At 45.9% G+C, this 20,784-nt stretch overlaps 2 protein-coding genes across 2 annotated transcripts; both read left to right on the top strand.

The window, feature by feature from the left end:
* Positions 1-2,659: 2,659 nt before the first annotated feature.
* LOC146399663 (olfactory receptor 56B2-like) lies at positions 2,660-3,619 on the top strand. Its single transcript, XM_084978185.1, has one exon. The coding sequence runs from the start codon at positions 2,660-2,662 to the stop codon at positions 3,617-3,619; it is 960 nt and encodes a 319-aa protein (XP_084834311.1).
* An 8,677-nt stretch (positions 3,620-12,296) lies between these two features.
* Positions 12,297-13,256, top strand: LOC100522693 (olfactory receptor 56B2-like). The gene has a single exon (XM_084978184.1). The coding sequence runs from the start codon at positions 12,297-12,299 to the stop codon at positions 13,254-13,256; it is 960 nt and encodes a 319-aa protein (XP_084834310.1).
* The last annotated feature ends 7,528 nt before the right edge of the window (positions 13,257-20,784 follow it).

Below are 20,784 nucleotides of genomic sequence, written 5' to 3'. Positions count from 1 at the left end.
CACAAAGCCACCACGTTCGTCCCCATGCTCACGTGAACGAAAATGTTGGCGAGTCAAATGACGTGTGGACGTGTGTGAGTGAAACTAAAACCTTCTGAAACACCGTCAGTGCTTTCCAGGTGTGTCCCACACAGCCTTTGCTCCCACCAGGAAAGAGACAAACCACCTTAAGAAACATTAACGTCCTTCATACTCATTCAAAGGCAATTGGGTTCACTCTCACTGCCTCGTGTGTATCACTCTCACGCAAGCACAGAGATATCGAAACACACAGATAAATTGCGTCTCTCCTTCGTCCAGTAGGTGAGAGGCTGCAAATGGGACTTTCCACTCTTCCTCCTCCACTAGGGGGCCGCTAAATTCCCAGACCAGCACCAGCATCTCTGGTGTTTTGTGATACTCGCCTGGGGACAGAGAACACATGTTAAAGCTATTTCGTTCACCAGGACAAACATCAGGAGACGTAGTAGCCCAAGACTGCAAATGTACATATCCTGCAGAGTCGTACTTTCTTCATCAGGATCCGGCACAGCTGGAGCAGGTGGCCTTCAGCTCACAGGTCTGCCATCCAGAGACAAAGGTACTAAAGGAAACACAATAGGGGAGTGGAGATGAGCCTTTTCTCATTCTGTGGACAGAGAATACATGGGGATTGTTCCTGGAAGTACATGAATTGACTATTTGCATGACTTAAGATTGGATTCCCTCTCCCTATCTGGAGGCAGAAGGATTAAGGAAGAGTGGGTTTTCATGGAAAAAAGTTCAATTCCCCAGGTGTCCAGTTGCAATGAACACACTTTGGTTTTCCAGGCTTATTATAAATACCTACTTATTTTCCTAAGCAAGTAGGAGACTTTGGTTAGGTTGTACTGAGTGTTAAGTATAAGTCACCCCCACGACGAGAAGAGTGAAGCGATAGCCACGACGAGTTCATGGTTGAAGGTTAAAAGAGTCGCCAGGTGTGCATCAGCATTGCCCCCCTCTGCATACCAGAATTTTGAACCACAGAATGTTCAAGTGTTGTGGCTTTGTGTGGTGTACTTACTATTTAGGGCTTGCAGAGAAAAGAAAGTAAACAGCATGTTTCTGGTAGAAAGAGATCATAAAACTATGCCTTCGGTTTTCAAGTTCAGGTGTTGATGTTTACATCAGGTGTACCTATGTACAATATGAGAGCTATAGCGGGCCTTCCGTCATAACAGCGATCTCAGACTCAGTGTGTTTTGATTTCATGTCTTCTGTACTGATGACGAGGTGACTGTCTGGACTGTTCCAAGAAGCAAACGTATGTCCACGTAGGGGAAACTGACTCAAAGCCAGAATCAACTGGACTCAGAATACTGAGATCTAACAACTACTCTTGTTCTCTGTTGGCGCAGTTTGTCTTTAGACTGTTCATGCCCATTTTTTAGACATTTTATAGTTTCCTCACTGGAGAACATAAGTTATGCTGACTACGCTAACATAACCCAGAGTTTCATGAAAATTAACTCATATTTATGAGTATCGTCAAATTCCCAAGGTCTTTGATCAAAAGAGGTTTTCTGATGTTCTATCAACTAATATGTTACTAAACTATTTTCGGACAGAAAAGCTACTGCTCTGAGTCTATGCATTGGTAGCAATGTCAAACTTAAGAAGCAGGCTCTGGCATCAGAGGGCTTTCCTCTTGTCCAGCCCCAATGTGGTACCCGGTGGAAGATAACGACCAAGGTCCTGACTTTCCTTGATACTCTGTATCTTAATTTTGACAAGGTGCATGTAACGTTGTCGCCACAAATGCAGGCTCTGTACACCGGCACCAATTAAGTCTCAGAGACCGAGTTCTTTGAGGAAGAGAAAGGACAGGCTTGCTGCTTTGCGAGGCAGAGGAGGACACAGCAGGCTCGTACCTCAGAACCATGTCCTCTCTTGCAAAGAGAAAGCAGAGAGGGACAGAGGCTGAGCTCAGAAGACAGGGTTACTGACCGTGGTGTCTGTCGTAGTTTTCATCCACAGCTCATTTCAGAGTCGTCAACTCTGGGGCCAGTCAGTCCGGGGAGGGCTTCTGGTTGTCTGTGGGAGTATCGTTTCACTTGTAGGGAAGGGGTGTCAGGGAGGGGTTCAATGACAAAAGGCAGCGCTGGGAGGGACACAGCTCTAAGTAGAAAGTAACCATTAGGAAAAGAAAGCAGTTGAGCCAGGAAGAGGTCATTGGGGGACCCCAGACATCAGGTGCCATCTAACTCTAACTAGAAGGTACATCTGAGTAGGAAGGTAGGGGGCCAAGGCAGGACATGACAACATGAAGGCTGCATTAACCCGTTGTTAGCTCTACCTGTATTTCCTAATAGTTAACTCCTGAGTCAGCCTTTTAAGACTTGGGGGCCAGGCAGGACGGAGAGGCTAAAGGAAAGAACTTTTGCTTTAAAACTCAAAGAGCTATGGTCTGGAGCATGGTTTCAACATGACCTGCTTATGGAGTTTTTGTGATAATTAGCGCAGCTAACGCACAAACTGCGTTATCCCAGGTTCTGTTTCCTTAGAAGAGTCCAGGAAATGGTCATGGTAAGATGAGAACTGCAAGGATGAGCACTCCTCTCCTTCAAGACCAGGAAACAGGCAACGTCAGGGAGAGTATTCAGAGTCCTCACCCTGAATGTTTTTCCTCTTGGTGAAGATGTTCCAGGAGCTCAGCGGTGCCAACAGCTCGAAGGGCCAGGTCTCTGAGTTCGTTCTGATGGGTTTCCCAGGCATTCACACCTGGCAGCACTGGCTCTCTCTGCCCCTGGCGTGGCTCTACCTCTTAGCTCTCAGTGCCAACATCCTTATCCTGATCATCATCAGTCACGAGGCAACCCTGCACCAGCCCATGTACCACTTCCTGGGCATCCTGGCGGTGGTAGACATGGGCCTGGCCACCACCATCATGCCCAAGATTTTGGCCATCTTGTGGTTTGATGCCAAGGCCATCAGTCTCCCTGAGTGCTTTCTGCAGATGTATGTCATCCATTGCTTTGTAGGCATGGAGTCGGGCGTCTTTGTCTGCATGGCTATGGATAGATATGTAGCCATTTGTCGACCACTACACTATACATCCATAGTTACAGGATCTTTTGTGGCCAAAGCAACGGTGTTCATGGCACTGAGAAACTGCTTACTTACCATCCCAGTGCCTGTGTTGGCTGCCCAGAGACAATACTGCTCCAGAAACGAAATTGAGCACTGTCTGTGCTCGAATCGTGGGGTCACCCGCCTCGCCTGTGATGACAGGACCATCAGCAGCATGTACCAGCTCCTTCTGGCTTGGACACTCATGGGAAGTGACTTGGCTTTGATTATGTTGTCATATGCTTTGATACTTCACTCTGTGCTGAAGCTGAACTCAGCCGAAGCTGCATCCAAGGCCCTAAGCACCTGCACGTCCCACCTCATCCTAATCCTGTTCTTCTACACGGCCATCGTTGTCATTTCCGTCACCCACAGAGCAGCAATGACGGTTCCCCTCATCCCAGTCCTACTCAATGTGCTCCACAATGTCATTCCTCCTGCCCTCAACCCCGTGGTCTATGCACTCAAGAACAAGGAGCTCAGACACGGCTTGTATAAGGTTCTTAAGCTGAAAGTCAAGGACAACTAACTCATAGAAGATACTCACGTTTTGATGTCTCCAGATACCTGCCCAATAGGACATCTAATGAGTGCCTAATGGAGAAGAACAGAGCCGTGGTCACTCTGAAGCTTTTTGCTTCTTATAATGAATCTGTGGCACCGCCTCAAGGTTAAAATAAAGCAACGGTGATGGTCCTGTTTGAAATCCTTGGGTTTCAAGCAAGGGTTTACACAAAAGGAGGAAGGTGTTGATGTTTGTTGAGATGTGTATTTAACCCAAGGGAAACGGACGTGAACTATGACACCTGCGTCTCCTCATTGCTCTCTTTTCACCTCCCTTACCCTTTCTGTGTCTGGTCCGCATTCTTGTTTGTGCTTTGCAATGGCCTTCTCCATTCTTCACCTGACCAGGACTAAAACGCTCATTGTGAAAAACGTTCCCATTCCAGACTTCAAAATATTATAGAATCAGTTAGAATTTTTCCCCCTTTACAAAGGCCTAGCCAAGCATGTTCCATGGTTGCTTTGTGAATGCCTTGAGGACTTGAGACGCTGGGCGTGAGGACTCGGAAATGCTCCGAGGAGGGAGAATAACAGCGACGCCTTAGTCTTTCACCCTGTCTTTCAGTCTAACCCTGGAAGACCCCTTGCTGGTCCCGCTCAAGGAGGACACAGCTTGGAGGCATTAGCCTGCGGTGGCCTCTCTTGCCCGGGAAAGCAGTAAAGCTCTTCTTTCTGTTTCACCCACAACTCTGTCTCTGAGACCTAACTGGGGCTGGGGTACAGAGGCCACTTTTAGGCTCCAGAATTTGGGGGCTTGTCCTGGATCTTGCTTGTGGTCAGGAGGCCCCCACAGGGGTCCTCCGGCTTGATCAGATGCTCCGAGTTCGTCCTCCTCGCAGCCAGCCTCTTTCAGGAAGGCAGAGGGTTGGAGGCCTCCTTCAGAGGCCGGAGGGCCTGGGACACTTGGGGAAAGGCCATGCCCTAGTCATGCCCACTCTGCCATGCGGGAAGTAGGAACTCCAGCGTGGGGATGGCAGGCGGAGGAGAGAGCACCCTAGCAGCTGCCAAGGCCCCCTTGGCCTCAGGGATGCGCCTCTCTTCCTCCCACCCACATGAGCCCTACATCCCCCTCTGGGTGATTATTTGAGGGCAGGAGGAAAACAGTGTCTGAAACCTTGCAGCAGGTCTGTCGGCATCTGCGTAAGTCCGCCAGTGTGCACTCTGGGGCCGCTGGGACATGGCTCTGTCTGGGCAACTCTTGGTCCCATGTGGGCATTTGTTTGTTTGTTTGCTTCTGACATTCCACCTGATCTGTAAGGTACCATTTGGGCTGCGGTCCCGGGCTTAGAGGGACTTGGAAGCCAATCTGAGCCTTGTGCTGTCCGACTCTGCTTTTCGGGCTTGAGGCTTCCATCTGCTGGTGAGGATTCTGGGTTTCTTCCCATGTGCATGTAGACTGGACTTCAAGGAAATGTGGGAATCACTTCCTCTTCCATTCCGTCGGATAGCCCCTTGTGAAAAACCGTGGCAAACTGGTCAACCTGTAGTGATACATGTATGAATAAGGAGAAATTCAACTTAAACTCTGTGGCTACGATATCCTTTAGACTCCAGAGAAAACTGGTTGAGGTAAAACGCGTCTGAAACTTCAAAACTTGCTCTTTTTATATATGCATTAGAGAAATCTTGCCTGATAACTTCTTTTCCAGACTTCTGACCCTGAGAGAGCAATAGATGCCTGGGGGAAAGCATGCAGCTCACCCTTGTCATGCCCTCGGTATCCCAACACAGCCAACTTTGCCTAAGACTTTGAGTTAATTAGTAGACGTTCCAAGCAGAAGGGAAAAGAGAGAGAGAAAGGAGAGGGAAGAGGCTTTTCCATTCAAGGAGGCAAATTCAACTTATTCCAAGGGCTATTTTTGGTCTTGCCTTCGCCAGGTGAATTGCCACGTCAAGTGCAACCACTAGTCCCTATGCTTCCATGGGCATGTTCCTTACTGTTAAAAAGAGGAAGTTGCATTTGAAAAAATAGTGGAGGAAACTGTTAGATGTCACCGTTTTGACTTTCTCCTGCAGGAATCAGATTTTGTTCTGTGTGGGTATATTTGCATTTGTCTTGTAGGCACATGCGTGTGCCAGCTATGGGGAACTCCGTTTTGTCTCCTAAAGACAGCCCCTTGAGCTGCAGTCTTCAGGATGAAACCACTTGCAATTACAAACCAGTGAAATGTATGAAAGATGGCTTTCCTTTGTAAGACAGCCTGGGCATGATACATCCTAGATCAAATTTTAAAATAAGCTCCAAGCTCTCTCTCTGCTGAAATATATGTATGTCTCTGAATGTACCTTTGTGATACAATGAGCTCTATCTCCTTGGCTTAAAGACAAGTAAACACAAAGAAGCAGTTCTAAATAAAAGAGAAACGAAGCTAAATGAACTTAAGGTTTCCATGATCTGGGAAGTACTTAGCGTAAATGTCTGGTATTAACGTGAGTCCAAGTTTGTTGCTGAAGCACATTTTTCTTAATACAGACATGTTTTTAGAGTCATCAGGGTTAAGTATAATACTTTTGCTGTACCTAAGTTTACTGAGAGTCAGGAAGTTCATACCACATCTGTCACCGCATTTGTCTGCCAGGACATTGATTTGGTGTAATGACGTTGTAGAGTAATGAAATGGAGATCAATGAGAGGAAACTCTTCAATGAACACGTTAACATAAAATAATTGTGTTTGAGAAATATCGACCTTAATCCGTTTTTCCAGATTTGTGGTAACTTGAAATGCTACACTTCTACTCAATGAGCAGGTGATGAAGACTCAGCAAAGGTCTGGGTCACGTAGGAGATGAAAGGCTGGACACTGACTGCTGCACAGATTCCAGCTTGTCTACCTTTGTTTTCTAGCAAGAGGGAAGCTAAAGACGTCTGTTTATTGAATATGCATCTGTACCTCATAAAGGAGACATTTGGTTTGGGAAAATGCCCGTTGTGAGAGATTATGGACTATGTTCTGAAGTTTGCTAATCGGAGGATGCCAATATCACATCAAGTTTGCAGTTGCTTTCTTCTTGGCTTTCACTAAAGCTTACATTTTTTAAAGGTAAAAATTGTAATATGTGCTTAAAACGACCAAACTAGTCAAGGAAGCATTTCAGTGTGTAAAACCAATAAAATATATGCTTGTCCGTAATAGGAGACACAAAGATTGAAATTTGGTTGTGTGTTGACCTCTCGGTCACGAGAAGCAAGTTTTCTTGGAACATGCTGTCTCTGGGAGCAAACTGTGTGAATTTCTTCATCGTTGGGTGATTCCTACTTGCTTTCAAATCCTTCATGACTTTGATTATGTGAGTGTATCATTCCACAATGTGACCAAATTTCATACATGTTTTGATATTTTTAACAAACTTCCCAAGTGTCAAGTTCTAATTAAATTTCTTCTCCAGCGAATTCTGAGGTAACTCAGAGGGCCACCGAAGCATTTCAGAACAATTTGAAAAAGTCACCTGGATGTTTTGGACAGCTTTTATTACAGGCAGAGCATTATCAAGTAAAAGGTAACAACCGCAGGAGAGTTCAAGATTATACCACATGCAGATAAAGTCCACTCCACTTGCACAAAAGAAGGAAAACCAGTCGACCCCTCCTTGTCAGACCGGTGCCATCCTGACGTCCTTGTGACATGGTCCCAGTCTCCTCCCAAACCAGAAAACTTAGAGTGGGTCACCGACAGCTATAAAGAAGCAGTAAGGGCCAGGAAAAATCCAAGAAGGCCCCTTGGCTTTTCCTGGCTCCCGGCAAACCTCGTCTTTATCGGACGGGTTAAAACGTTCCTTGGCTGTTGGGCTGATGCCCTCCCAGGAAAAAGGGAAGTGGTTACAAACTGGACTCCGAACAGAACTCACTTAGGGGAGAGTCCATACACTGCTCAATATGAACTCAATTCTTGGTCTGGCCTATTACTGGTTTTAATCTATGCTTTTCAGCTGCAGAGAGTCTATTCCCCTCAAGGCGTCTATGACTTATAGCAAGTTGAGAATTCACACGTGTGGGTGGAAATAGAAGACTTTTCTTTTCTCTCTGCCTAGTCGCTCCAGAAACCGGAAACCACTGGGTTCCGAGCAGCTTCATCAGGGACTTGAAAGACTGTCTCCTGACTTGTACGGGAATCTCCAGATACGTGGGCCACCTCTACAAGGAAAACATCTGCCCAGGCAAAATCTAATGTCAACCACTAGGTGTGGCTTCTTGACCTTGAGAGCCTTTGGGGGAGAATAGTCTGAGAATCGTTTTGAAGAATTACTGCGGAGTTGGTGTGACAAAGCCTATAGGGTCAACGGGCCAAACCTATTTTGAAAATGAATTAGTCTTTGTTTAACTCTGTTTAATGGATAGGAGGATAATTTTTTAAAAAACGAAATTGTTTCAATGGCATTAAATTCTAGGTCTATTCATTGGAGTCTGGGTTTGTGAAAGTGACTGTGTCAGCCACACTTTGCCCTGATGTTCAGAAGGAAAAAGAGTTACCTGGGGGAGATTTGATCCATGAGGATAACCACTCATGGTGTGTTTCTGCCTGTCTTAGGTCTATTGCTAAAAGCACCTGGCCACTGTGTGTGTGTGACCATTGGGTGTCTACCTGCCCTTCCTCGCTAAAGGCCTCCATATCCCAGCCCCTCCCTCGCTTCCTTAGAGCGGTTTCCTCAGGGTAGCTGGAGATGCTGCCTCCTGGACTTAGGGCTTCCTTCTGCCCCAAATAAAAGTGAACTCTCAACTCTCAGGTTGCGCATATTCTTTCAGTCAGCAGCTTAGGAATGAGGCCTTGATGCAGCTCTCTTTTCCCTTCTGTAGACACCTAGAAACAGCCTTTCTAATGGCTCCTTTAGTCAGCTTGATCACTTTACACCAATGAGGCCATCTCGCTCTCAGGACCCCATGTGCCATAGGCCCAAGACACCAGAGGCTGCGGGTTCAAATACTTGAACTCTCCCGAATAGGTGATCCGTGGAATCAAAACCCAACTTCGTTGTTGGCAGGGGCTGGAGGGGCAGGTCAATACGTGGTGACTGAGTAACAGTTGTGGAGGGTTTCTTTTTAAGCAATGGAAGTGTCCTGCTGTTACATCGTGCGAATGGTTGCACAACGTTTTGAATGAAATGACAGGCACTCAGTGACACATTTGTTTTGGGTCTTTTTAGGGCTGTACCTGTGGCTTATGGAGGTTCCCAGGCTAGGGGTCAAATCGGAGCTGTAGCCACAAGCTTATGCCACAGCCACAGCACCACAGGATCCAAAGTGCATCTGTGACCTACACCCGAGCTCACAGCAGTGCCAGGTCCCTAACTCACTGAGCAAGGCCAGGGATCAAACCCATATCCTCATGGCTACTCATCTGGTTTGTTAACCAATGAGCCACGAGGGGAACGCCTCAATTATACCTTTTTAGTGATTTAAATAATTATTCTATGGCAAGAGAATTTTGCTTTAATAACAACTGATACAGTGTAAAGAGCGCTGTGCTAAAAATCTTCTCTCTCTCTGGTCATGTATAGATACATACGTATTAGGAATGTGCTGCAATGGATTGTGTAACTACATATTATGCACATTTATTAAATCATGATATTGCTGAATAATCACCCCTTGAAGTACTTACCTGTGAAGGTCTTTTATAATGAGAACATTTATGTTTCAATATGGCACTGCCCCCATTTTTGTCCAAAATCATATGTAGGAAGTTTATACCAAGAAATGTATCAGCAGTTACCTCCACATTACGTAATTTCAAAGGTGCAATTTATCTACTTCCAAAATCATGTGTATTTTTCCAGCGAATGAACACTATAGGTCCTGCTTTCAATATCTTGCTACAGGTTACAAGACTAGAATCAGCATGGGTTTTATTGGTTCTTTGCTCTCATCACATCATCATTACTCCATATACACTTAGGCATCTCTTCTAAATACCCCCAGCTTAATATTTGTACAAGTACATCCGAACTGCTGGCAAACTCCCACAAAGCCACCACGTTCGTCCCCATGCTCACGTGAACGAAAATGTTGGCGAGTCAAATGACGTGTGGACGTGTGTGAGTGAAACTAAAACCTTCTGAAACACCGTCAGTGCTTTCCAGGTGTGTCCCACACAGCCTTTGCTCCCACCAGGAAAGAGACAAACCACCTTAAGAAACATTAACGTCCTTCATACTCATTCAAAGGCAATTGGGTTCACTCTCACTGCCTCGTGTGTATCACTCTCACGCAAGCACAGAGATATCGAAACACACAGATAAATTGCGTCTCTCCTTCGTCCAGTAGGTGAGAGGCTGCAAATGGGACTTTCCACTCTTCCTCCTCCACTAGGGGGCCGCTAAATTCCCAGACCAGCACCAGCATCTCTGGTGTTTTGTGATACTCGCCTGGGGACAGAGAACACATGTTAAAGCTATTTCGTTCACCAGGACAAACATCAGGAGACGTAGTAGCCCAAGACTGCAAATGTACATATCCTGCAGAGTCGTACTTTCTTCATCAGGATCCGGCACAGCTGGAGCAGGTGGCCTTCAGCTCACAGGTCTGCCATCCAGAGACAAAGGTACTAAAGGAAACACAATAGGGGAGTGGAGATGAGCCTTTTCTCATTCTGTAGACAGAGAATACATGGGGATTGTTCCTGGAAGTACATGAATTGACTATTTGCATGACTTAAGATTGGATTCCCTCTCCCTATCTGGAGGCAGAAGGATTAAGGAAGAGTGGGTTTTCATGGAAAAAAGTTCAATTCCCCAGGTGTCCAGTTGCAATGAACACACTTGGTTTTCCAGGCTTATTATAAATACCTACTTATTTTCCTAAGCAAGTAGGAGACTTTGGTTAGGTCGTACTGAGTGTTAAGTATAAGTCACCCCCACGACGAGAAGAGTGAAGCGATAGCCACGACGAGTTCATGGTTGAAGGTTAAAAGAGTCGCCAGGTGTGCATCAGCATTGCCCCCCTCTGCATACCAGAATTTTGAACCACAGAATGTTCAAGTGTTGTGGCTTTGTGTGGTGTACTTACTATTTAGGGCTTGCAGAGAAAAGAAAGTAAACAGCATGTTTCTGGTAGAAAGAGATCATAAAACTATGCCTTCGGTTTTCAAGTTCAGGTGTTGATGTTTACATCAGGTGTACCTATGTACAATATGAGAGCTATAGCGGGCCTTCCGTCATAACAGCGATCTCAGACTCAGTGTGTTTTGATTTCATGTCTTCTGTACTGATGACGAGGTGACTGTCTGGACTGTTCCAAGAAGCAAACGTATGTCCACGTAGGGGAAACTGACTCAAAGCCAGAAGCAACTGGACTCAGAATACTGAGATCTATCAACTACTCTTGTTCTCTGTTGGCGCAGTTTGTCTTTAGACTGTTCATGGGCATTTTTTCGACATTTTATAGTTTCCTCACTGGAGAACATAAGTTACGCTGACTACGCTAACATAACCCAGAGTTTTATGAAAATTAACTCATATTTATGAGTATCGTCAAATTCCCAAGGTCTTTGATGAAAAGAGGTTTTCTGATGTTCTATCAACTAATATGTTACTAAACTATTTTCGGACAGAAAAGCTACTGCTCTGAGTCAATGCATTGGTAGCAATGTCAAACTTAAGAAGCAGGCTCTGGCATCAGAGGGCTTTCCTCTTGTTCAGCCCCAATGTCGTACCCGGTGGAAGATAACGACCAAGGTTCTGACTTTCCTTGATACTCTGTATCTTAATTTTGAGAAGGTGCATGTAACGTTGTCGCCACAAATGCAGGCTCTGTACACCGGCACCAATTAAGTCTCAGAGACCGAGTTCTTTGAGGAAGAGAAAGGACAGGCTTGTTGCTTTGCGAGGCAGAGGAGGACACAGCAGGCTAGTACCTCAGAACCATGTCCTCTCTTGCAAAGAGAAAGCAAAGAGGGACAGAGGCTGAGCTCAGAAGACAGGGTTACTGACCGTGGTGTCTGTCGTAGTTTTCATCCACAGCTCATTTCAGAGTCGTCAACTCTGGGGCCAGTCGGTCCGGGGAGGGCTTCTGGTTGTCTGTGGGAGTATCGCTTCCTGACCTTCTCTCTGGAATGAAGCTCACTTGTAGGGAAGGGGTGTCAGGGAGGGGTTCAATGACAAAAGGCAGCGCTGGGAGGGACACAGCTCTAAGTAGAAAGTAACCATTAGGAAAAGAAAGCAGTTGAGCCAGGAAGAGGTCATTGGGGGACCCCAGACATCAGGTGCCATCTAACTCTAACTAGAAGGTACATCTGAGTAGGAAGGTAGGGGGCCAAGGCAGGACATGACAAAATGAAGGCTGCATTAACCCGTTGTTAGCTCTACCTGTATTTCCTAATAGTTAACTCCTGAGTCAGCCTTTTAAGACTTGGGGGCCAGGCAGGACGGAGAGGCTAAAGGAAAGAACTTGTGGTTAAAAACTCAAAGAGCTATGGTCTGGAGCATGGTTTCAACATGACCTGCTTATGGAGGTTTTGTGATAATTAGCGTAGCTAACACGCAAACTGCGTTATCCCAGGTTCTGTTTCCTTAGAAGAGTCCAGGAAATGTTCATGGTAAGATGAGAACTGCAAGGATGAGCACTCCTCTCCTTCAAGACCAGGAAACAGGCAACGTCAGGGAGAGTATTCAGAGTCCTCACCCTGAATGTTTTTCCTCTTGGTGGAGATGTTCCAGGAGCTCAGCGGTGCCAACAGCTCGAAGGTCCAGGTCTCTGAGTTCGTTCTGATGGGTTTCCCAGGCATTCACACCTGGCAGCACTGGCTCTCTCTGCCCCTGGCGTGGCTCTACCTCTTAGCTCTCAGTGCCAACATCCTTATCCTGATCATCATCAATCACGAGGCAACCCTGCACCAGCCCATGTACCACTTCCTGGGCATCCTGGCGGTGGTAGACATGGGCCTGGCCACCACCATCATGCCCAAGATTTTGGCCATCTTGTGGTTTGATGCCAAGGCCATCAGTCTCCCTGAGTGCTTTCTGCAGATGTATGTCATCCATTGCTTTGTAGGCATGGAGTCGGGCGTCTTTGTCTGCATGGCTATGGATAGATATGTAGCCATTTGTCGACCACTACACTATACATCCATAGTTACAGGATCTTTTGTGGCCAAAGCAACGGTGTTCATGGCACTGAGAAACTGCTTACTTACCATCCCAGTGCCTGTGTTGGCTGCCCAGAGACAATACTGCTCCAGAAACGAAATTGAGCACTGTCTGTGCTCGAATCATGGAGTCACCAGCCTCGCCTGTGATGACAGGACCATCAACAGCATGTACCAGCTCCTTCTGGCTTGGACATTCATGGGAAGTGACTTGGCTTTGATTAAGTTGTCATATGCTTTGATACTTCACTCTGTGCTGAAGCTGAACTCAGCCGAAGCTGCATCCAAGGCCCTAAGCACCTGCACGTCCCACCTCATCTTAATCCTGTTCTTCTACACGGCCATCATTGTCCTCTCCGTCACCCACAGAGCAGCAATGACGGTTCCCCTCATCCCAGTCCTACTCAATGTGCTCCACAATGTCATTCCTCCTGCCCTCAACCCCGTGGTCTATGCACTCAAGAACAAGGAGCTCAGACACGGCTTGTATAAGGTTCTTAGGCTGAAAGTCAAGGACAACTAACTCATAGAAGATACTCACGTTTTGATGTCTCCAGATACCTGCCCAATAGGACATCTAATGAGTGCCTAATGGAGAAGAACAGAGCCGTGGTCACTCTGAAGCTTTTTGCTTCTTATAATGAATCTGTGGCACAGCCTCAAGGTTAAAATAAAGCAACGGTGATGGTCCTATCTGAAATCCTTGGGTTTCAAGCAAGGGTTTACACAAAAGGAGGAAGGTGTTGATGTTTGTTGAGATGTGTATTTAACCCAAGGGAAACGGACGTGAACTATGACACCTGCGTCTCCTCATTGCTCTCTTTTCACCTCCCTTACCCTTTCTGTGTCTGGTCCGCATTCTTGTTTGTGCTTTGCAATGGCCTTCTCCATTCTTCACCTGACCAGGACTAAAACGCTCATTGTGAAAAACGTTCCCATTCCAGACTTCAAAATATTATAGAATCAGTTAGAATTTTTCCCCCTTTACAAAGGCCTAGCCAAGCATGTTCCATGGTTGCTTTGTGAATGCCTTGAGGACTTGAGACGCTGGGCGTGAGGACTCGGAAATGCTCCGAGGAGGGAGAATAACAGCGACGCCTTAGTCTTTCACCCTGTCTTTCAGTCTAACCCTGGAAGACCCCTTGCTGGTCCCGCTCAAGGAGGACACAGCTTGGAGGCATTAGCCTGCGGTGGCCTCTCTTGCCCGGGAAAGCAGTAAAGCTCTTCTTTCTGTTTCACCCACAACTCTGTCTCTGAGACCTAACTGGGGCTGGGGTACAGAGGCCACTTTTAGGCTCCAGAATTTGGGGGCTTGTCCTGGATCTTGCTTGTGGTCAGGAGGCCCCCACAGGGGTCCTCCGGCTTGATCAGATGCTCCGAGTTCGTCCTCCTCGCAGCCAGCCTCTTTCAGGAAGGCAGAGGGTTGGAGGCCTCCTTCAGAGGCCGGAGGGCCTGGGACACTTGGGGAAAGGCCATGCCCTAGTCATGCCCATTCTGCCATGCGGGAAGTAGGAACTCCAGCGTGGGGATGGCAGGCGGAGGAGAGAGCACCCTAGCAGCTGCCAAGGCCCCCTTGGCCTCAGGGATGCGCCTCTCTTCCTCCCACCCACATGAGCCCTACATCCCCCTCTGGGTGATTATTTGAGGGCAGGTGGAAAACAGTGTCTGAAAACCTTGCAGCGGCTCTGTCGGCATCTGGGTAAGTCCGCCAGTGTGCACTCTGGGGCCGCTGAGACATGGCTCTGTCTGGGCAACTCTTGGTCCCATGTGGGCATTTGTTTGTTTGTTTGCTTCTGACATTCCACCTGATCTGTAAGGTACCATTTGGGCTGTGGTCCCGGGCTTAGAGGGACTTGGAAGCCAATCTGAGCCTTGTGCTGTCCGACTCTGCTTTTCGGGCTTGAGGCTTCCATCTGCTGGTGAGGATTCTGGGTTTCTTCCCATGTGCATGTAGATTGGACTTCAAGGAAATGTGGGAATCACTTCCTCTTCCATTCCGTCGGATAGCCCCTTGTGAAAAACCGTGGCAAACTGGTCAACCTGTAGTGATAAATGTATGAATAAGGAGAAACTCAACTTAAACTATTTGGCTACGATATCCTTTAGACTCCAGAGAAGATCGGTTGAGGTAAAACGCGTCTGAAATTTCAAAACTTGCTCTTTTTACATATGCATTAGAGAAATCTTGCCTGATAACTTCTTTTCCAGAGTTCTGACCCCGAGAGAGCAATAGATGCCTGGGGGAAAGCATGCAGCTTACCCTTGTCATGCCCTCGGTATCCCAACACAGCCAACTTTGCCTAAGACTTTGAGTTAATTAGTAGACGTTCCAAGCAGAAGGGAAAAGAGAGAGAGAAAGGAGAGGGAAGAGGCTTTTCCATTCAAGGAGGCAAATTCAGCTTATTCCAAGGGCTATTTTTGGTCTTGCCTTCTCCAGGTGAATTGCCACGTCAAGTGCAACCACGAGTCCCTATGTTTCCATGGGCATGTTCCTTACTGTTAAAAAGAGGAAGTTGCATTTGAAAAAATAGTGGAGGAAACTGTTAGATGTCACCGTTTTGACTTTCTCCTGCAGGAATCAGATTTTGTTCTGTGTGGGTATATTTGCATTTGTCTTGTAGGCACATGCGTGTGCCAGCTATGGGGAACTCCGTTTTGTCTCCTAAAGACAGCCCCTTGAGCTGCAGTCTTCAGAATGAAACCACTTGCAATTACAAACCAGTGAAATGTATGAAAGATGGCTTTCCTTTGTAAGACAGCCTGGGCATGATACATCCTAGATCAAATTTTAAAATAAGCTCCAAGCTCTCTCTCTGCTGAAATATATGTATGTCTCTGAATGTACCTTTGTGATACAATGAGCTCTATCTCCTTGGCTTAAAGACAAGTAAACACAAAGAAGCAGTTCTAAATAAAAGAGAAACGAAGCTAAATGAACTTAAGGTTTCCATGATCTGGGAAGTACTTAGCGTAAATGTCTGGTATTAACGTGAGTCCAAGTTTGTTGCTGAAGCACATTTTTCTTAATACAGACATGTTTTTAGAGTCATCAGGGTTAAGTATAATACTTTTGCTGTACCTAAGTTTACTGAGAGTCAGGAAGTTCATACCACATCTGTCACCGCATTTGTCTGCCAGGACATTGATTTGGTGTAATGACGTTGTAGAGTAATGAAATGGAGATCAATGAGAGGAAACTCTTCAATGAACACGTTAACATAAAATAATTGTGTTTGAGAAATATCGACCTTAATCCGTTTTTCCAGATTTGTGGTAACTTGAAATGCTACACTTCTACTCAATGAGCAGGTGATGAAGACTCAGCAAAGGTCTGGGTCACGTAGGAGATGAAAGGCTGGACACTGACTGCTGCACAGATTCCAGCTTGTCTACCTTTGTTTTCTAGCAAAAGGGAAGCTAAAGACGTCTGTTTATTGAATATGCATCTGTACCTCATAAAGGAGACATTTGGTTTGGGAAAATGCCCGTTGTGAGAGATTATGGACTATGTTCTGAAGTTTGCTAATCGGAGGATGCCAATATCACATCAAGTTTGCAGTTGCTTTCTTCTTGGCTTTCACTAAAGCTTACATTTTTTAAAGGTAAAAATTGTAATATGTGCTTAAAACGACCAAACTAGTCAAGGAAGCATTTCAGTGTGTAAAACCAATAAAATATATGCTTGTCCGTAATAGGAGATACAAAGATTGAAATTTGTTTGTGTGTTGACCTCTCGGTCACGAGAAGCAAGTTTTCTTGGAACATGCTGTCTCTGGGAGCAAACTGTGTGAATTTCTTCATCGTTGGGTGATTCCTACTTGCTTTCAAATCCTTCATGACTTTGATTATGTGAGTGTATCATTCCACAATGTGACCAAATTTCATACATGTTTTGATATTTTTAACAAACTTCCCAAGTGTCAAGTTCTAATTAAATTTCTTCTCCAGCGAATTCTGAGGTAACTCAGAGGGCCACCGAAGCATTTCAGAACAATTTGAAAAAGTCACCTGGATGTTTTGGACAGCTTTTATTACAGGCAGAGCATTATCAAGTAAAAGGTAACAACCGCAGGAGAGTTCAAGATTATACCACATGCAGATAAAGTCCACTCCACTTGCACAAAAGAAGGAAAACCAGTCGACCCCTCCTTGTCAGACCGGTGCCATCCTGACGTCCTTGTGACATGGTCCCAGTCTCCTCCCAAACCAGAAAACTTAGAGTGGGTCACCGACAGCTATAAAGAAGCAGTAAGGGCCAGGAAAAATCCAAGAAGGCCCCTTGGCTTTTCCTGGCTCCCGGCAAACCTCGTCTTTATCGGACGGGTTAAAACGTTCCTTGGCTGTTGGGCTGATGCCCTCCCAGGAAAAAGGGAAGTGGTTACAAACTGGACTCCGAACAGAACTCACTTAGGAGAGAGTCCATACACTGCTCAATATGAACTCAATTCCCATGACCCTTGGTCTGGCCTATTACTGGTTTTAATCTATGTTTTTCAGCTGCAGAGAGTCTATTCCCCTCAAGGCGTCTATGACTTATAGCAAGTTGAGAATTCACACGTGTGGGTGGAAATAGAAGACTTTTCTTTTCTCTCTGCCTAGTCGCTCCAGAAACCGGAAACCACTGGGTTCCGAGCAGCTTCATCAGGGACTTGAAAGACTGTCTCCTGACTTGTACGGGAATCTCCAGATACGTGGGCCACCTCTACAAGGAAAACGTCTGCCCAGGCAAAATCTAATGTCAACCACTAGGTGTGGCTTCTTGACCTTGAGAGTCTTTGGGGGAGAATAGTCTGAGAATCGTTTTGAAGAATTACTGCGGAGTTGGTGTGACAAAGCCTATAGGGTCAACGGGCCAAACCTATTTTGAAAATGAATTAGTCTTTGTTTAACTCTGTTTAATGGATATGAGGATAATTTTTTTAAAAACGAAATTGTTTCAATGGCATTAAATTCTAGGTCTATTCATTGGAGTCTGGGTTTGTGAAAGTGACTGTGTCAGCCACACTTTGCCCTGATGTTCAGAAGGAAAAAGAGTTACCTGGGGGAGATTTGATCCATGAGGATAACCACTCATGGTGTGTTTCTGCCTGTCTTAGGTCTATTGCTAAAAGCACCTGGCCACTGTGTGTGTGTGACCATTGGGTGTCTACCTGCCCTTCCTCGCTAAAGGCCTCCATATCCCAGCCCCTCCCTCGCTTCCTTAGAGCGGTTTCCTCAGGGTAGCTGGAGATGCTGCCTCCTGGACTTAGGGCTTCCTTCTGCCCCAAATAAAAGTGAACTCTCAACTCTCAGGTTGCGCATATTCTTTCAGTCAGCAACTTAGGAATGAGGCCTTGATGCAGCTCTCTTTTCCCTTCTGTAGACACCTAGAAACAGCCTTTCTAATGGCTCCTTTAGTCAGCTTGATCACTTTACACCAATGAGGCCATCTCGCTCTCAGGACCCCATGTGCCATAGGCCCAAGACACCAGAGGCTGCGGGTTCAAATACTTGAACTCTCCCGAATAGGTGATCCGTGGAATCAAAACCCAACTTCGTTGTTGGCAGGGGCTGGAGGGGCAGGTCAATACGTGGTGACTGAGTAACAGTTGTGGAGGGTTTCTTTTTAAGCAATGGAAGTGTCCTGCTGTTACATCGTGCGAATGGTTGCACAACGTTTTGAATGAAATAACAGGCACTCAGTGACACATTTTTTGGTCTTTTTTAGGGCTGTACCTGTGGCCTATGGAGGTGCCCAGGCTAGGGGTCAAATCAGAGCTGTAGCCACAAGCTTATGCCACAGCCACAGCACCACAGGATCCAAAGTGCATCTGTGACCTACACCCGAGCTCACAGCAGTGCCAGGTCCCTAACTCACTCAGCAAGGCCAGGGATCAAACCCACATCCTCATGGCTACTCACCTGGTTTGCGAACCACTGAGCCACGAGGGGAACGCCTCAATTATACCTTTTTAGTGATTTAAATAATTATTCTATGGCAAGAGAATTTTGCTTTAATAACAACTGATACAGTGTAAAGAGCGGTGTGCTAAAAATCTTCTTTCTCTCTGGTCACGTGTACACACACACGTATTAGGAACGTGCTGCAATGGATTGTGTAACTACATATTATGCACGTTTATTAAATCATGATATTGCTGAATAATCACCCCTTGAATCACTTACCTGTGAAGGTCTTTTATAATGACAGCATTTATGTTTCAATATGGCACTGCCCCCATTTTTGTCCAAAATCATATGTAGGAAGTTTATACCAAGAAATGTATCAGCAGTTACCTCCACATTACGTAATTTCAAAGGTGCAATTTATCTCCTTCCAAAATCATGTGTATTTTTCCAGCGAATGAACACTATAGGTCCTGCTTTCAATATCTTGCTACAGGTTACAAGACTAGAATCAGCATGGGTTTTATTGGTTCTTTGCTCTCATCACATCATCATTACTCCATATACACTTAGGCATCTCTTCTAAATACCCCCAGCTTAATATTTGTACAAGTACATGCGAACTGCTGGCAAACTCCCACAAAGCCACCACGTTCGTCCCCATGCTCACTTGAACGAAAATGTTGGCGAGTCAAATGACGTGTGGACGTGTGTGAGTGAAACTAAAACCTTCTGAAACACCGTCAGTGCTTTCCAGGTGTGTCCCACACAGCCTTTGTTCCCACCAGGAAAGAGACAAACCACCTTAAGAAACATTAACGTCCTTCATACTCATTCAAAGGCAATTGGGTTCACTCTCACTGCCTCGTGTGTATCACTCTCACGCAAGCACAGAGATATCGAAACACACAGATAAATTGCGTCTCTCCTTCGTCCAGTAGGTGAGAGGCTGCAAATGGGACTTTCCACTCTTCCTCCTCCACTAGGGGGCCGCTAAATTCCCAGACCAGCACCAGCATCTCTGGTGTTTTGTGATACTCGCCTGGGGACAGAGAACACATGTTAAAGCTATTTCGTTCACCAGGACAAACATCAGGAGACGTAGTAGCCCAAGACTGCAAATGTACATATCCTGCAGAGTCGTACTTTCTTCATCAGGATCCGGCACAGCTGGAGCAGGTGGCCTTCAGCTCACAGGTCTGCCATCCAGAGACAAAGGTACTAAAGGAAACACAATAGGGGAGTGGAGATGAGCCTTTTCTCAGTCTGTGGACAGAGAATACATGGGGATTGTTCCTGGAAGTACATGAATTGACTATTTGCATGACTTAAGATTGGATTCCCTCTCCCTATCTGGAGGCAGAAGGATTAAGGAAGAGTGGGTTTTCATGGGAAAAAGTTCAATTCCCCAGGTGTCCAGTTGCAATGAACACACTTTGGTTGTCCAGGCTTATTATAAATACCTACTTATTTTCCTAAGCAAGTAGGAGACTTTGGTTAGGTCGTACTGAGTGTTAAGTGTAAGTCACCCCCACGACGAGAAGAGTGAAGCGATAGCCACGACGAGTTCATGGTTGAAGGTTAAAAGAGTCGCCAGGTGTGCATCAGCATTGCCCCCCTCTGCATACCAGAATTTTGAACCACAGAATGTTCAAGTGTTGTGGCTTTGTGTGGTGTACTTACTATTTAGGGCTTGCAGAGAAAAGAAAGTAAACAGCATGTTTCTGGTAGAAACAGATCATAAAACTATGCCTTCGGTTTTCAAGTTCAAGTGTTGATGTTTACATCAGGTGTACCTATGTACAATATGAGAGCTATAACGGGCCTTCCGTCATAACAGCGATCTCAGACTCAGTGTGTTTTGATTTCATGTCTTCTGTACTGATGACGAGGTGACTGTCTGGACTGTTCCAAGAAGCAAACGTATGTCCACGTAGGGGAAACTGACTCAAAGCCAGAAGCAACTGGACTCAGAATACTGAGATCTATCAACTACTCTTGTTCTCTGTTGGCGCAGTTTGTCTTTAGACTGTTCATGCGCATTTTTTAGACATTTTATAGTTTCCTCACTGGAGAACATAAGTTACGCTGACTACGCTAACATAACCCAGAGTTTCATGAAAATTAACTCATATTTATGAGTATCGTCAAATTCCCAAGGTCTT

This window comes from Sus scrofa, chromosome 9 (genome assembly GCF_054392235.1).
Source record: "Sus scrofa isolate SSC_HxYL_T2T_F1_AM1 chromosome 9, Sscrofa_HxYL_maternal_Yorkshire_Landrace_v2.0, whole genome shotgun sequence".
Lineage (NCBI taxonomy): Eukaryota > Metazoa > Chordata > Mammalia > Artiodactyla > Suidae > Sus > Sus scrofa.
The sequence above is the reverse complement of the archived record's forward strand: the minus strand, read 5'-3'. Positions and strand labels throughout refer to the sequence as shown.

Coding starts and splice junctions, on each gene's coding strand:
- LOC100522693 (XM_084978184.1), top strand. CDS start 12,297: ATGTTCCAGGAGCTCAGCGGTGCCAACAGCTCGAAGGTCCAGGTCTCT.
- LOC146399663 (XM_084978185.1), top strand. CDS start 2,660: ATGTTCCAGGAGCTCAGCGGTGCCAACAGCTCGAAGGGCCAGGTCTCT.